The sequence below is a fragment of the Callospermophilus lateralis genome, chromosome 19 (genome assembly GCF_048772815.1).
Source record: "Callospermophilus lateralis isolate mCalLat2 chromosome 19, mCalLat2.hap1, whole genome shotgun sequence".
Taxonomy (NCBI): domain Eukaryota; kingdom Metazoa; phylum Chordata; class Mammalia; order Rodentia; family Sciuridae; genus Callospermophilus; species Callospermophilus lateralis.
Genome location: NC_135323.1, coordinates 983,669 through 1,000,116, shown reverse-complemented (window position 1 = coordinate 1,000,116; position 16,448 = coordinate 983,669). Strand labels below are relative to the sequence as shown.

At 60.3% G+C, this 16,448-nt stretch overlaps 1 protein-coding gene across 1 annotated transcript in view; it reads right to left on the bottom strand.

The window, feature by feature from the left end:
* Tekt5 (tektin 5) overlaps positions 1-16,448 on the bottom strand; it is a 73,550-nt gene that overhangs the window by 22,830 nt on the left and 34,272 nt on the right. Inside the window, exons 7-9 of the mRNA XM_077106120.1 lie at positions 10,773-11,025; positions 8,840-8,941; positions 884-1,076 (exon numbers count right to left, since the gene is read on the bottom strand). Coding sequence (XP_076962235.1) covers positions 884-1,076; positions 8,840-8,941; positions 10,773-11,025 — 548 coding nt within the window. The remainder of the gene's footprint in view (positions 1-883; positions 1,077-8,839; positions 8,942-10,772; positions 11,026-16,448) is intronic.

Sequence of the window (16,448 nt, the reverse complement as noted above, 5' to 3'; positions counted from 1 at the left end):
GAAGGAGAGGAAGCTGAGGGACCCACCAGCAGGACAGGGCAAGTTCTCCCTGGGAAACTGTAGATGTTGGGAACTAAGTGCCGGCTGTGAGCTGGGAGAACAAGGGAGGGATGTGTATGCAAAGGCACTGTGGTAGGAAAGTGGAGCTCAGGAAGGGAGGCTGGAGAATGCTCAGAGGTAAAACCGCAGCCATGTGACAGTCTCTCTGGCCTCTACTTCATATGCATTACGGCAGTGCTTCCCAGAGAGCACTGGAGGCGGGGGTGGGAGTTGCCCAAGAAGGTTACCAAGACTGTACAGGCACGTTCTGAGCCCTGGGCCCGTGCCAGGTTCCGGCAGATCAAGCCTCTCTCCCAACTCCCTCCTGCGGGGCCACGGCTCCTGCGGGGGTGGGAGGAGAGCCCGGGCAGCTCAGCTTGGTTCCCACCTACTGTGTTCCTCTCAGCACCTCTTCAGACCAGGAGATGTTTCCGGGTCCACTGCCAAGACCCGCTGGGCTCCTGGCCCCTCCGGGGAGTGAGGACCCCACACGTCTTCCGCCCACCTTCTCCTGCAGCGGGGGTCACTGCCGAGATGCCAACGGGGGGGGGGCTGGGGGGAGGCGTGCATGCGGCCCCTCTTGAGCCTGCACACCCCGCACAGCCTGGGTGCTCGTGGGGAGCGGGGCAGCCCGCAGGAGCCCACTCCCGCAGAGGCGGGGGGGGGAGGGGGACCGCGGCGGTGGGCGCTGCCCAGGAGCCCGACTGGAGCTCGGGGCGTGGCGGGGGCGTGGCGGGGGCGGGGCCAGGGCTGCCTCATCTGCATACAGGGCCGGGTGGGCGGGGCCAGGCCGGGGTCCTAGTTCTCCGTCTGTCACCGCGGCCGCCCCTGCACCCGGCGTCACCGTCTCCGCGGATCCGACTGGAAGCTTCTGCGCAGAACCGCGGCACCAGGGACGACAGAGGGGCGGGCGGGGGTGCCACCTCTGCCCTGGGAGCTAAGGAGATGCTCCCGGGGCCGTTTCTGCGGAAAGTCAGAGCCTTCGGTGGGGAGGAGGTGGCCGGCTGTCCAGGGGACACCGAGGAGTCCAGGAATTCCTAGGAATTTATGAGACAGCAGGAGTGTCCCACCGGCCTCTATTCCAGGGCCACTCGCCCCTTTGGTCCCCTCTGTGCCCCCTGAACTCTCCCCTTTCCCCGCCCCATGGCCTGGTGAGGAGGCCGGGTCAGGAGTCCGCCGAGGCAGGCTTGGCCCCGTGGCTGCTGCCCCCCTCGGTTGGCAGGCGCCCACTGGGTCTCCCCGATGCCGCTGTGTGTGTTGGGTCTCTAACAGCCACTGGGCACCAGGGCCCCTGGAGCCCCAGCCCTGTGCTGTCCCCAGGCCCCTACGTACCCCGGACATTACCCCTGTAACCCTGGCCGGGCTCCCTGCACAGGACACAAACGCCCAGGCACCCTCGGGAGGTGCTCTGGCAGAGCCAGGACCCGGGCGGGCAATCCAGGCCCAAATTGCTGGGAGGCCCTTGGGTGTGCAGTGGGCCCTGTCCTCTCAGCCCCTCAGGACAGGGTCTTCCACCTGTGTGTGGGGGGGTCCTGGTTTATTACATAAGTCTGCAAGGCATTTTCCAGATACTCAATCGATGTGGACACATACAGTGTCTAGTGTGCCTGCCTCAGCGGTCACACACACAGTACTCAGAGCAGTAGGGGACGGGTTGGGGGTGGGCAGCACCTGCTGACCTTCCCTCTTTTCTCTAATGAAAGTCAAATTCATTTAACATAAAATTAACCCTTTGAAAGGGTGCCATTCAGTGGCATCCACAACGTCCTGTGTCCACAGCCGCTACCTGGCTCCAATCCATTTTCATCACCCAAAGGGGACCCTGAGCCCATTAAGCTGTTGCTGTCCCTCGCTCTCCCAGACCCTCAGGACCATGAACCCGGGAGCCAGCACTGTACATTTGGTGCCCTGTGCCTCTCACACGCCACACGCTCAACCTGTCAAAGTCCACCCCTAAAGGCCGGCTCTCTGTCACTCCCAACCCAGCGAGCCGGGGACTGTCATCTTCTGATGCCAACAGCCTGGGCCAAGCTGTGGGCAGCGGGACACCCTCTCCCAGCACACACACACACACACACACACACACACACACACACACACACACGCTGCCAGCCCAGAATCACCCGAGCCTTGTGGCTCCCTCCTCCCCCACCCAGCCATGCAGGCTCTGCTCCCCTGGTACCACCCCCGAGCCTGGCCCCAGAGGAGCGCCAGGAATCCCAAGCAGCGGGGCTGGGTGGGGAGGAGGGTGGCCGGCTGTCTAGGGGACACAGAGCACTCCAGCCCTGAGCACGTCTGTCTGGGGTCACATGGCACCCGGGAAGGCACCAGGGAATGCACAGCAAGAGGCTCCCGCCCAGCCCGGTCCCTACCAGACCAGGAATGTTCTGTATGCTTTCTGGGGCCGGGAGGACTCCAGGTCCCACAGGAATTTTAATTGTGTGCTTTGAACCTGCCCCCTCCCCCCCAGCCTGCGAGAGGGGACACTTGTCGAGAGCGCCCAGGAGCAAACAGCCAGGACTTTGTGTGGCGGTGACGCACTGGCATTTCTGGGCAACATGGAACAGTGCCCCCGCCTTCCTCACAGTGCCCAGTGGCCCGAGTGGCGGGCAGCGGGTGGGGCGGTGGGAATGCCAGTGGGAGCCACCTGGGTGGTGAGTGCATGAGCCAGGGCCAGGGCCAGCTCCCTGCTGTGTCGACATGGGCAGGTGACCAGCGTCTGGGCCTCAGGTTCCTCTCCGTGGTGGGGAGGGATGACCGGCGTGAGTGAAGCATCTTCCTGCATCCCAGCTGTCATCTCCACGGATCTCCAGCTCTTATCCCGCTGTCTCCCCTGGAGCATGTCCACCCCCGGCTCAGCAGCACTGCGGTGTCCTCTGTTCCTTTAGACAGCCTTGGCCAGTGGCTTTCCCAGTCCCCTTGGCCCCGTAGGTCCCCCTAAACAATGCTTTCCTTTTATTGGGGAAGCTGCAGTCAACACTTCAGATCACTCAACTGATTGAAATCCTGTCTCGTTTATTTACTGTGTGATGATGGGCAGGTTCCTTAACCTGTCTGTGCCTTAATTTCTGTTTTCATGTTCCAGGGCTGACCAGTGGTTAAAATGAGATGGTAGTTTTTAAGTTGCCTAGCATACATGCTCTATAAAGCCAGACGTTATTTTACAAATGCTACTGGACGCCCCTCTAGATAGCGTCCCTGGGAGCTGTATTGAAGACTCCCACTGTCGGGTGAGGAAACTGAGGTTCAGAATGGTCTAGCAGCTCTTCCAAGGCCACCCAGCTAGCTGGGTATGAACCCAAGGTAGAACCCAGGTCTAGCTGAAGGTCGGCTCTTAATGAGGGCGTGCACCCAGCACCCTCGAAACACTGGCAGCAGGGAGACCCCCTTCTCCACAGGGATTTGGGAGTCATCGGGAAACATGGGTGCCAGTCAGCACCGACTCAGTCGTGTGTCGTGGAGTCCAACGGTGGCCGGGGAAGAGCGAGACACCGTGTGGATCTTGGTGCTTCCTGGCCCGAGGACCCTGTCCTGATGGTGCCGAGGCTTCCCGAGGTCAGGCAGCTCAAGTTCAGCCACCTTCCTGACTCAGCCTCTGACTTCACAGAGGATCCCCTTCCCCAAGGTCACAGACTGCCCCCGCCACCCAGGGTCAGTTCATGGGATGTGTAGGCCCTTGTCCCCAGGGGCCACGGGTGGGGCTGGCTCCTCTTTGCCCCACCATACCTGCCGCCCAGGTGAGAGACAAGGAGCGTGGGCTCCTGTGGAGATGGTGGTGAGCAGCGGTCACTGCCACCAGGACGTGCCCACGGAGGCAATGGGATGTAGAGGGCTCCAAGGTCGGAGGAAGTGACCAGCGAGTGGCTCCTGGGGAGGGGCGGGCGAGCCGGAGACGCTGAGGACGCGGCAGGAATCTGAGATGTGAGAGAGCTCTGGGAGTCAGGAGGGGTGGATGGGATTGAAGGAGCGCAGCGGGGGAGACCAAGAACAGAAGAGGAGGATGAAGGGGGGGTGGTGCTCGGGAGGCCGAGGCAGGAGGACCACAGGTTTGAGGCCAGCCTCAGCAACTTAGTGAGACCTTATCTCAGAAAGGACTGGGGCGGGGCTGGGGCTGGGGCTGAGCGGTAGCGCACTTGCCTGCCTCGTGTGGGCACTGGGTTCGATTCTCAGCACCTCACATAAATAAATGAAACAGAGGTCTTGAAAAAGAAAAGGACTGGGGACGTAGCTCAGGGCCCCTGGGTTCAGTCCCCAGGACCAAAATTAAAAATTTTCTTTACAAAGTGGGGAGAGGGGCTGCAGCCTCAGGAGCAGCCAAGGCCAGAAGCACCAAACCCGTGTTGGGGGCCCCAGCGCCACCGTGGTGGAGTCAGTCTTCTGACGCGGGGGACCTCTGTGGGCCTGAGGGGGTGTTACAGCTGACAACCAGGACGGAGGGGCAGGTGTCCAGGGAGGAGCAGCTGCAGGCCGCGGGGCTCATTCTGGGTGCTTCTGGCTGATCGGAGCCTTCTGAGAGCACAGCTGTGGACAGCGGGAGGGACACTGCCCTGGCTGGACTCCGTCCCGAGGGCTGTCACACTGCCTCTCCAGTGGAGCTGAGAGCTCTGCTCGGCTGAACCAGGAGGCCACTAGAGACCCTGGACCCCTTTACAGCTCTGTGGTCGGAGGGAAATGCCTTCTTTATCTGACCAAGTTTGTACTGGAGTTTTTTGGGGTCTTTTTGGTACTGGGGACTGAACCCTGTGGTCCTTAACCACTGAGCCACATCCCCAGAACTTTTTAAAAGTTTGAGACCGAGTCTCACTAAGTTTCTTAGGGCCTCACCAAGTTGCTGAGGCTGACTCTGAACTTGTGATCCTCCGGCCTCAGCCTCCCGGGTAGCTGGGATCGCAGGCCTTGGTCACTGTGCCCAGCTAGTCTTCAGTCTCCACCTCGACATCACGGCCAGGGGTCGCCATGGTATTGCACGGTGCCATTTATTCACTCACTCACTCAACAGATTCTTCGAGCATCAGCAAGGTGCAGAGGCTGCTCTAGATGTGAACAAAGCCCCCGCTGTTGCGGAGCGCCTGCAGCAGAGGGGAGGGGAGGCGCATTGTAAATGCATAACCGTGATTTCAGATGGTGAAGTTCTGGGAAGAGTGTAAAATAAGGCCATGGGACTGTCATGAGGGTGGGAGGTGAGATGCACTAGGCAGAGTGCCCGGGCTGCCCTCAGGAGGTGATATTTAGCTGAGAACTAAATGCCAAGCCAGAGCCTTCCAGAAAGGGAGACGGCGGGTACAAAGGCCCTGGGGCAGACATAAGCTGGGTGTGTGGAGGGACAGAGAGAAAGAGGGTAGGGCTGGAGCACAGAGAGTGGGAGAGGGCAGGAGCTGGGCCACGGAGGGAGACGGGAGCAGATCGTGGGGGGCTCGGGGCAGTCGGGGCCTGGGCTTACACCTTGAGGCCTGTGGGTCGGGGGAATTTCAGAACAAACAGGCTGCTTCAGGAAGCAGGTCAAAAACAAGGGCACTCCTATACGGTTTTATTTGTTCAAACTTCCAGAAGCTGCAAATTAACCTATGCGGACAACGCCCATCGGGGTGTCTGGTGTGGGGCGGGTGACGGACATGTCCACTAACTCCACTGTGGCTCCGACACCACAGGCCACACCTGTGTCGGCACGGACCGCAGCGGACCGCTCACCAGTACCGCGTGCATTAGAGTTTAGTGAAGCCGCCTCAGGGTGGAAAGGGGACTTCGATGGGGACAGGGTTCCAGACACAGACTGGGTTCAAGCAGAGCCGGGAGACACCGCGGGCAGAGCAGGCTGGAGCCCCGCTGGGGGTTTCACGCGATGCCTCTTCTGAGCCCAGAACCCAGGAGACAGTGGCCCCCGAGAGCCACCTGGGGAACCCCACGGGCGCCCCAGATGCCCGGAACTGACTCCCCTGGAGCTTGGGGGGCAGCCACCACCTGTGTCCAGCTCGGCAGTAACCACCTGAATGTGGGCAGCCCAGCCCGGGCACTGGTGTCCTGCGAAGCCCATGGACAGGGGTCCTGATACCCCCAGCTCTGCCCGCACTGGACTTTGTGGCACACTGAAGTTCCTTCTCATCTCCACCCTCTGAGCCTTGATTTTCCAAAGGGGCCAGGCAGTTCAAAGGGTCCTTAGGGAGCAGAACAAGGAGGGGTGACAATGACAGCTGCCTGGAGAGCCTACAGCAACATCTGTGAGTGAGGCAGGACGGTGTGGGGCGACAGGGAGTGGTGGGGACTGTGGCCCAGGAAGGCCGTGGGTTCCTAGGTCAGCAGCACAAGAGATTGTGGGCACAGGCAGCCATTTTTTTTTAATCCTGTTTTTAAGACGTCAAACACACACACACACACACACACACACACACACACACGCAGAATTTATTATGTGAATGTTGTCAAGAGTCTGATATGTTCTGAAAAAAGGGTTCTACAAACTGAGCCTGGTCCAGGCCTGTCCGTCTTACCAGTCCCCAAGTCTCAGACTCCTTCCTGTGGTTTCTCACTTTTCTTTCCCTCCAAAGCCTCCTCATTTCTAGCACCAGGCCTGGTCTTCAGAAAAATGCCACAGGCTGGGTCAGGCCGCGGAAACACTGGGGCGTGGTGTGCTCCCGGGGCCAGCTGGACGGCATCGCTCCCCAGCCACCAGGGACAGCAGATGAGCTGGGAAACCCTCGCCTCCCAGGGTGTTCCTGGGCCTGGCAGGAAGCCCGTCCTGGGTTGTCGCTGAGATTTCCTGCCTCCAATGCTTCTGCAGCAGAGAAGTCATCCTGCAAAGCGGTGGTCAGCCTGCAGCTTCTGAGAGCCACCGGGGCCCCACATCATCCAGGTCCTCTGCTGGAAAGAGAAAATGGGGCTGGGGGTCGTTTCCCTTGCCCAGAGGCAGCCAAAGGCTTTGTCTCCTAAAACTCAGAAACGACTCGCCAATCCAGGAGGGATCCCGCGCGTTAGTACTGCCTGCCTTGGCATTTTCTGTTCACTGAGTAAAGCATTTGTGGGACTCCCCTGTGTGCAGGGAGGGGACAGAGGGGACTGAAATCTCGGGGCGTCCCAAGTGCCTCCCCTTGGTCTTCTCCCAAGCTCATCCAATGCCTCCTAAGCATCTATTTTTAAAGAACGTTTATTTTTGGGGGAGGCAGGGGGGTATACCAGGGATTGAACTCAGGGGCACTCGACCACGGAGCCCCATCCCCAGCCCTATTTTGTATTTTGTATTTCAGAGACAGGGTCTCACCAAGTTGCTTAGTGCCTTGCTTTTGCTGAGGCTAGTTTTGAACCCGGGATCCTCCTGCCTCAGCCTCCTCAGCTGCTGGGATGACAGGCGTGCACCACAGCACCCGGCTTAAAAAAGTTGCTCATCCACAGGCACAGCCAGCACATACCGTGGTTTCTAGATACCAACCCCCAATATAAAGAACCAGGATTCCCCTTGAACAAATTTGAGCAATGCATAATGTGGCATTGGACCACCACTCAGTGTACCTATGAGTCCATGCTGACAGCCGTAAATGGCGGGATAAATACTTAAAAGGGGGCAAAGGAGATGGCTGTCTTCCATAAGACTTGGAATAACATGTGCGGATGTTCCTGATTCTAAAGCAGGCAGAGCTGAACCCCACCCCTGGGCTCCGGCTGGACCTGGTCGCTCTTCTAAAGTAGATCACAGGGAAGGAGAAAGAGTAACTGACGGCGGAGAGGCCACAGACACCGGACAAACCACAATCCCAGAGTACTTGTCTGTTATGTGTGAAATCCTCACGGTCTCAAAAACCAAGGAAAGATTGGGCAACCGTCAGACCCAAGAAGATGGAGCAGATGGAGAATCGGATCTTGGAACAAGAAGAAGGCATGAGAGGGTAACCTGGTGAAATCCAAATAAACCCTGGGGTTGAGTAGGTAGCAACGTGTGCTGTTGATTTCCTGGTTCTGACAGATGCCCATCACAAATGACTGTCAGATGTCAACCCGAGGGGAACCGAGTTAGGGAACAGGGACCCTGGACCATCTCTGTCACTTTGTCTTCTTAAAATTCTAAATCTATTGCAAAATAAGGAGCTTAAGAAAAGCGTTTCCTCTCGACTAAAAGGAATGACGCTCACCTTAGAAGGTCTGTAAAAACTCACAGATAAAACCCAGCTGTTGCTCACCATGCACTCCCTAGACATTCTGGTACGTTAAGTGCGATCTTATTTATTTATTTATTTATTCATTTTGGTACTGGGGCTTGAACCCAGTTAATCACTAATCACTGAGCCACGTCCCCGGCTCTTTTTTGTATCCTATTTAGAGACAGGTCTCACTGAGTTGCTTAGTGCCTCGCTATATTGCTGAGGCTGGCTTTGAACTTGAGATCCTCCTGCCTCAGCCTCCCGAGCCGCTGGGATGATAGGCGTGGGCCACCGAGCCTGGCCTTCAAGGCCACCTTGCTTGCTGTGCTCTCCGCACCCCCAGGACGGTCCTAGTCACCGTCTTGCACCCCGAGCATTCAGCCCTGTCGCCGGTCCTCACTTCGGGCCTGGACTTGCTCGCTCTCTCTGCCCTGGGACCTGACCTCAGGGTCTCCCAAGACCTAAACAGGACACTACTCGGGCTCCGCACTAGGGTTTCCTTTCTTTTTCTTTTTAAGATAGAACCTTAAGGAGGACAATCACAAGTCCAAGGCTGTGGATAGGACTAAGGTTCTGGAGGGTGAGCGTGACCTCCTCTCCAAAAGCGCGCGACCGGGTGTCCACTAGCGCCGTGTTTGGGACACCTGCTTCCTAGGGGCCGGCGGCGTCCTCACCGGGCCCTGCAGGACCAGGCTCTGCACCCCGCCCCCGCCCACGGTGCCCTTGGCTGGCTCCTTGGGGCTGTGCTCCGCCTCTGCGCCCTCCTCCTCCCGGCCCTGCACCGGCCCAGAGCCCACCGTCGGCTGACCTCTCACCCCCCAAGACCCCCTGAACCAGCTCGCGGTTCTGGAAGCTCCGCTGTCCTCTACCCCGACGCGGTGCGCAGTAGCTGGCAGAGTGGTGGGTCCCATGGCCACCTGGCCACACACTACAACCTCATCTGGCCAGTGCCGCTCCCAGGACCTTCCCCCTCCCCCCGTCCTCCCCCCCCCCCCCCCCCCCCCGTCCCTCCCCGGTCCCTCCCCTCGTCCTTCCTCGTCCTCCCCTCCCCGTCTCTCCCAGGACCTCCCCTCCCCGCCCCTCCCCCCGGGGTCCCTCCCAGGACCTCCCCTCCCCGCCCCTCCCCCTCCAGGGTCCCTCCCAGGACCTCCCCTCCCCGCCCCTCCCCCTCCAGGGTCCCTCCCAGGATCTCCCCCCTCCCCGCCCCTCCCCCTCCAGGGTCCCTCCCAGGATCTCGCCCCTCCCCGCCCCTCCCCCTCCAGGGTCCCTCCCAGGACCTCCCCGCCCCTCTTCCCAGGGTCCCTCCCAGGACCTTCCCTCTCCGCCCCTCCCCCCAGGGTCCCTCCCAGGACCTCCCCTCCCCCACTCCTCCCTCGGGGACCCTCCCAGGACCTCCCCTCCCCGCCCCTCCCCCTCAGGGTCCCTCTCTTGAACTCCACTGAGCTCCCTTTGATCTTCAGGAGACCCCCCATCTTTCGCTTCCTTCCCCTCCTCTAGCTTCCACAAGAGAGCAACAGGTGACCTGGTTTCACTTGACATAATGGCCTCAACTTCCATCCATGTCCCTGCAAGTGACCTATTTTCATCCTTCTTTGTGGCGGAATAAAACCCCAAAGTGCACACAGCCACACTGTCTTCCTGCTCCTCTGCTGACTGACCCCAGAGGTCCCTCCCTTCCCGGCTAGCGCCCTCCTGTGGGCGGCCACGTTTGCTTCTTGTGCACCCTGAGGGGCTCTGGGCTGCTCTCCGCTGACCTGGGACTGCTGTCCAGTGCCCTGCTCACGCACTTGCTAGAGCCGGCTTTAATGCTCTGGAGTACACCTGGGGCGACTGCTGGCTCGTGGGTAGCGGCACTTTCCCACCAAGCTTCCCTCTACCTGCCCAAAGAATTGATTTTGCCAGGCGCCGTGGCGCAAGCCTGTACCCCCAGTGGCTCAGGAGGCTGAGGCAGGGGGATCCCAAGTTCAAAGCCAGCCTCAGCCACTTAGCGAGACCCTATCTCTTAGTATAGAAAAAGATTAGGGATGTGGTCAGTGCTTAAGTGGCCCTGAGTTCATTCCTGGAACCAATTTTTTTTTTTTTTTGGCCTGTTTTCCCTCCTAGCAATTTATAAAACACCCTATCCAAGCTTGGATTCAAGCCTAGGACTTCTGACTTCAAGTAACAACGATTTTTATTATTAATTGCACTGCCCCACGTGCTGCCAGTCACCTCTACCACTGACCTCTTTTCATAAATGAGGTGCCCAGGTTAGGCGCTTGTTCAAGGCTATCAGCAACCAGGTGAGAGAGCTGGGCTTTGGATTCTGAGTTCCAACCTACTTTGTATTTCTAAGGGGACAGACAGGGAAGAGGGACGGGTGGGAAGGAGAGGGAGGGGTCTCTCATTCCTGGGGATTCACGCAGCCTGGCAAGTCCCCAGGCTGGAACCCAAGGGAACATCGTGAAGCATTTGAAGCAAGAAACCAGTCCCAGGAGCTTCGATTTGGGCATATTTATTTGGGCTCTTTATATATACATGTACATATACTTTTTTTCATGATAGGAAGAAAGGGAGTAAATGACACTTTATTTTGGGGTCTTTTCAAACTGTATGCCCTTAACAAACCCGAGCAGAGCAGGCGCAAGGGCTGATGGGGGCGGAGCAGGTGTGGCCCATCAGGCGAGGCGTGCTGGGGAAGGCCTTGCGCATGGACATGCACCTCTCCTTGTCGATGCACAGGGTGTTGGCCTTGATGGCCAGCTCGTGCTCCAGCCGGGACTTGGTCATCACCAGCAGCTGGATCGTGTCCTGCGTCTCTCGCAGCCTCAGCTTGAGGGTCTGCAGGGTGTCGTCAATGGTGAACACCTCGTTCACGAGCCTGGGGAGAGGGCAGGGGGAAGGGCCAGGGTGGTGGGGTCCTTCAACACAGAGGCACCCAGGATGGGGAAGAGGAGGGCTGCTGTGCGAGTCTACAGTGATGGGGAGGAGGGCTGGTGTGGGAGTCTGCAGTGATGGGGGAGGGCTGGTGTGGGAGTCTGCAGTGATGGGGGAGGAGGGCTGCTGTGGGAATCTGCAGTGATGGGGAGGAGGGCTGGTGTGGGAGTCTGCAGTGATGGGGGAGGGCTGGTGTGGGAGTCTGCAGTGATGGGGGAGGAGGGCTGCTGTGGGAGTCTGCAGTGATGGGGGAGGGCTGGTGTGGGAGTCTGCAGTGATGGGGGAGGGCTGGTGTAGGAGTCTGCAGTGATGGGGAGGGCTGCTGTGGGAGTCTGCAGTGATGGGGAGGAGGGCTGGTGTGGGAGTCTACAGTGATGGGGAGGAAGGCTGCTGTGGGAGTCTGCAGTGACGGAGGAGGGCTGGTGTGGGAGTCTGCAGTGATGGGGAGGAGGGCTGGTGTGGGAGTCTGCAGTGATGAGGAGGAGGGCTGTTGTGGGAGTCTGCAGTGATGGGGGAGGGTTGGTGTGGGAGTCTGCAGTGATGGGGAGGAGGGCTGCTGTGGGAGTCTGCAGTGATGGGGGAGGGCTGGTGTGGGAGTCAGCAGTGATGGGGGAGGGCTGCTGTGGGAGTCTACAGTGATGGGGAGGAGGGCTGGTGTGGGAGTCTGCAGTGATGGGGGAGGGCTGGTGTGGGAGTCTACAGTGATGGGGAGGGCTGGTGTGGGAGTCTACAGTGATGGGGGGAGGGCTGGTGTGGGAGTCTGCAGTGATGGGGGGAGGGCTGGTGTGGGAGTCTGCAGTGATGGGGGAGGTTTGGTGTGGGAGTCTGCAGTGATGGGGGAGGGCTGCTGTGGGAGTCTGCAGTGATGGGGGGAGGGCTGGTGTGGGAGTCTGCAGTGATGGGGAGGAGGGCTGGTGTGGGAGTCTGCAGTGATGGGGGAGGGCTGCTGTGGGAGTCTGCAGTGATGGGGGAGGGCTGGTGTGGGAGTCTACAGTGATGGGGGAGGGCTGGTGTGGGAGTCTACAGTGATGGGGAGGAAGGCTGCTGTGGGAGTCTGCAGTGATGGGGGAGGGCTGGTGTGGGAGTCTGCAGTGATGGGGGAGGGCAGGTGTAGGAGTCTGCAGTGATGGGGGAGGGCTGCTGTGGGAGTCTGCAGTGATGGGGAGGAGGGTTGCTGTGGGAGTCTGCAGTGATGGGGAGGAGGGCTGGTGTGGGAGTCTGCAGTGATGGGGAGGAGGGCTGCTGTGGGAGTCTGCAGTGATGGGGAGGAGGGCTGGTGTGGGAGTCTGCAGTGATGGGGAGGAGGGCTGGTGTGGGAGTCTGCAGTGATGGGGGAGGGCTGCTGTGGGAGTCTACAGTGATGGGGGAGGGCTGGTGTAGGAGTCTGCAGTGATGGGGAGGGCTGCTGTGGGAGTCTGCAGTGATGGGGAGGAGGGCTGGTGTAGGAGTCTGCAGTGATGGGGGAGGGCTGCTGTGGGAGTCTGCAGTGATGGGAGGAAAGCTGGTGTGGGAGTCTGCAGTGATGGGGGAGGGCTGCTGTGGAAGTCTGCAGTGATGGGGGGAGGGCTGGTGTGGGAGTCTACAGTGATGGGGAGGAGGGCTGGTGTGGTTGTCTACAGTGATGGGGGAGGGCTGGTGTGGAAGTCTACAGTGATGGGGAGGAAGGCTGCTGTGGGAGTCTGCAGTGACGGAGGAGGGCTGGTGTGGGAGTCTGCAGTGATGGGGGAGGGCTGGTGTAGGAGTCTACAGTGATGGGGAGGAGGGCTGCTGTGGGAGTCTGCAGTGATGGGGAGGAGGGCTGGTGTGGGAGTCTGCAGTGATGGGGAGGAGGGCTGGTGTAGGAGTCTACAGTGATGGGGGAGGGCTGCTGTGGGAGTCTGCAGTGATGGGGGAGGGCTGGTGTAGGAGTCTGCAGTTATGGGGAGGGCTGCTGTGGGAGTCTGCAGTGATGGGGAGGAGGGCTGGTGTAGGAGTCTACAGTGATGGGGGAGGGCTGCTGTGGGAGTCTGCAGTGATGGAGGAGGGCTGGTGTGGGGAGTCTGCAGTGATGGGGAGGAGGGCTGCTGTGGGAGTCTGCAGTGATGGGGAGGAGGGCTGTTGTGGGAGTCTGCAGTGATGGGGACGAGGGCTGCTGTGGGAGTCTACAGTGATGGGGAGGAGGGCTGGTGTGGGAGTCTGCAGTGATGGGGAGGAGGGCTGCTGTGGGAGTCTGCAGTGATGGGGAGGAGGGCTGCTGTGGGAGTCTGCAGTGATGGGGAGGAGGGCTGCTGTGGGAGTCTGCAGTGATGGGGAGGAGGGCTGTTGTGGGAGTCTGCAGTGATGGGGACGAGGGCTGGTGTGGGAGTCTGCAGTGATGGGGAGGAGGGCTGCTATGGGAGTCTGCAGTGATGGGGGAGGGCTGGTGTGGGAGTCTGCAGTGATGGGGAGGAGGGCTGTTGTGGGAGTCTACAGTGATGGGGAGGAGGGCTGCTGTGGGAGTCTGCAGTGATGGGGAGGAGGGCTGTTGTGGGAGTCTGCAGTGATGGGGACGAGGGCTGCTGTGGGAGTCTACAGTGATGGGGAGGAGGGCTGGTGTGGGAGTCTGCAGTGATGGGGAGGAGGGCTGCTGTGGGAGTCTGCCGTGATGGGGAGGAGGGCTGCTGTGGGAGTCTGCAGTGATGGGGAGGAGGGCTGTTGTGGGAGTCTGCAGTGATGGGGACGAGGGCTGCTGTGGGAGTCTACAGTGATGGGGAGGAGGGCTGGTGTGGGAGTCTGCAGTGATGGGGAGGAGGGCTGCTGTGGGAGTCTGCAGTGATGGGGAGGAGGGCTGCTGTGGGAGTCTGCAGTGATGGGGAGGAGGGCTGCTGTGGGAGTCTGCAGTGATGGGGAGGAGGGCTGTTGTGGGAGTCTGCAGTGATGGGGACGAGGGCTGGTGTGGGAGTCTGCAGTGATGGGGAGGAGGGCTGCTGTGGGAGTCTGCAGTGATGGGGAGGAGGGCTGTTGTGGGAGTCTACAGTGATGGGGAGGAGGGCTGCTGTGGGAGTCTGCAGTGATGGGGAGGAGGGCTGTTGTGGGAGTCTGCAGTGATGGGGAGGAGGGCTGGTGTGGGAGTCTGCAGTGATGGGGAGGAGGGCTGCTGTGGGAGTCTACAGTGATGGGGAGGAGGGCTGCTGTGGGAGTCTGCAGTGATGGGGGAGGGCTGCTGTGGGAGTCTGCAGTGATGGGGGAGGGCTGGTGTGGGAGTCTGCAGTGATGGGGAGGAGGGCTGGTGTGGGAGTCTGCTGTGATGGGGAAGGAGGGCTGGTGTGAGAGTGTGCAGTGATGGGGAGGAGGGCTGGTGTGGGAGTCTGCAGTGATGGGGGAGGGCTGGTGTAGGAGTCTGCAGTGATGGGGGAGGGCTGCTTTGGGAGTCTGCAGTGGTGGGAGGAGACCTGGTGTGGGAGTCTGCAGTGATGGAGGAGGGCTGCTGTGGGAGTCTGCAGTGGTGGGAGGAGACCTGGTGTGGGAGTGTGCAGTGAGCAGAGTAGGAGGCTGAGCCCTCGAGGTCAGCACGGGAAGAGGGTTGCCAGGGCCATGGGCATGAGGAACAGGACAGTAAGCCAAGGCTGGGAAAACAATATGGTGGCTCCTGTTAAGTTAAACATTGACTTTTCATGTTGCCCGGCAATTCTACCCTTGGCCTGTAATCAAAAAACTGAAAACAGGTGTTTGAACCAAAAGGTATAAATTATCCCCGCTCTTCACTACACCAGGGATGGCATCTGTCATACAATGTCCATTGACAGTTGAATGATGAACAGACGTGGCATGGCTGTACTATGAAAGGGCATTCAGCCATCATTAAAGGAAGTTTTGTTATGTGCATCTTAAATAGGATGCTGGCTATTTGGAAGTAGTCCTGTGCAGACATCGTTCAGTTATGGATCTTAAGATAAGCTCATCCTGGATTTCGGATGGGCCCTACATCCAAGGACAGATCTCCTTGTGAGAGAATGGAAGGGTCTTCCAGGCGTGGAGGTGCCCAGGGAGAAGGCATGTGAAGATGGAGGCAGACTGGTGTGTGGCCTATCTGTCTCCCAGAAGCCAAGGAGAGCCACTGCTCCCTGCCCCATGCTCATGGGCCCCCCTTCTCCCATGAACTTTCCACCCCTCCCATGTCCACAGAAGAAGGCCTCCTTAGCTAGGCAGGACGGGGGGCTCCACCCAGTGAGGAAGGACTCCAGCTACCCCAGGGCCTCATAGGTGAGAACTGCACAGGAGGGAGGTGGGAGGTGGGAGTCAGGGAGGAGGGAGGTGGGAGTCAGGGAGGAGGGAGGTGGGAGTCAGGGAGGAGGGAGGTGGGAGCTCAGGGAGGTGGGAGGTGGGAGCTCAGGGAGGAGGGAGGTGGGAGTCAGGGAGGAGGGAGGTGGGAGTCAGGGAGGAGGGAGGTGGGAGTCAGGGAGGAGGGAGGTGGGAGTCAGGGAGGTGGGAGGTGGGAGTCAGGGAGGAGGGAGGTGGGAGTCAGGGAGGTGGGAGGTGGGAGTCAGGGAGGAGGGAGGTGGGAGTCAGGGAGGAGGGAGGTGGGAGCTCAGGGAGGAGGGAGGTGGGAGTCAGGGAGGAGGGAGGTGGGAGTCAGGGAGGTGGGAGGTGGGAGCTCAGGGAGGAGGGAGGTGGGAGCTCAGGGAGGAGGGAGGTGGGAGCTCAGGGAGGAGGGAGGTGGGAGCTCAGGGAGGAGGGAGGTGGGAGCTCAGGGAGGTGGGAGGTGGGAGCTCAGGGAGGAGGGAGGTGGGAGTCAGGGAGGTGGGAGGTGGGAGCTCAGGGAGGTGGGAGGTGGGAGTCAGGGAGGAGGGAGGTGGGAGTCAGGGAGGTGGGAGGTGGGAGCTCAGGGAGGAGGGAGGTGGGAGTCAGGGAGGTGGGAGGTGGGAGTCAGGGAGGAGGGAGGTGGGAGTCAGGGAGGAGGGAGGTGGGAGTCAGGGAGGAGGGAGGTGGGAGTCAGGGAGGTGGGAGGTGGGAGTCAGGGAGGAGGGAGGTGGGAGTCAGGGAGGAGGGAGGTGGGAGTCAGGGAGGAGGGAGGTGGGAGTCAGGGAGGTAGGAGGTGGGAGTCAGGGAGGTGGGAGGTGGGAGTCAGGGAGGAGGGAGGTGGGAGTCAGGGAGGAGGGAGGTGGGAGTCAGGGAGGAGGGAGGTGGGAGCTCAGGGAGGAGGGATGTGGGAGCTCAGGGAGGAGGGAGGTGGGAGTCAGGGAGGAGGGAGGTGGGAGTCAGGGAGGAGGGAGGTGGGAGTCAGGGAGGAGGGAGGTGGGAGCTCAGGGAGGAGGGAGGTGGGAGCTCAGGGAGGAGGGAGGTGGGAGCTCAGGGAGGAGGGAGGTGGGAGTCAGGGAGGAGGGAGGTGGGAGTCAGGGAGGAGGGAGG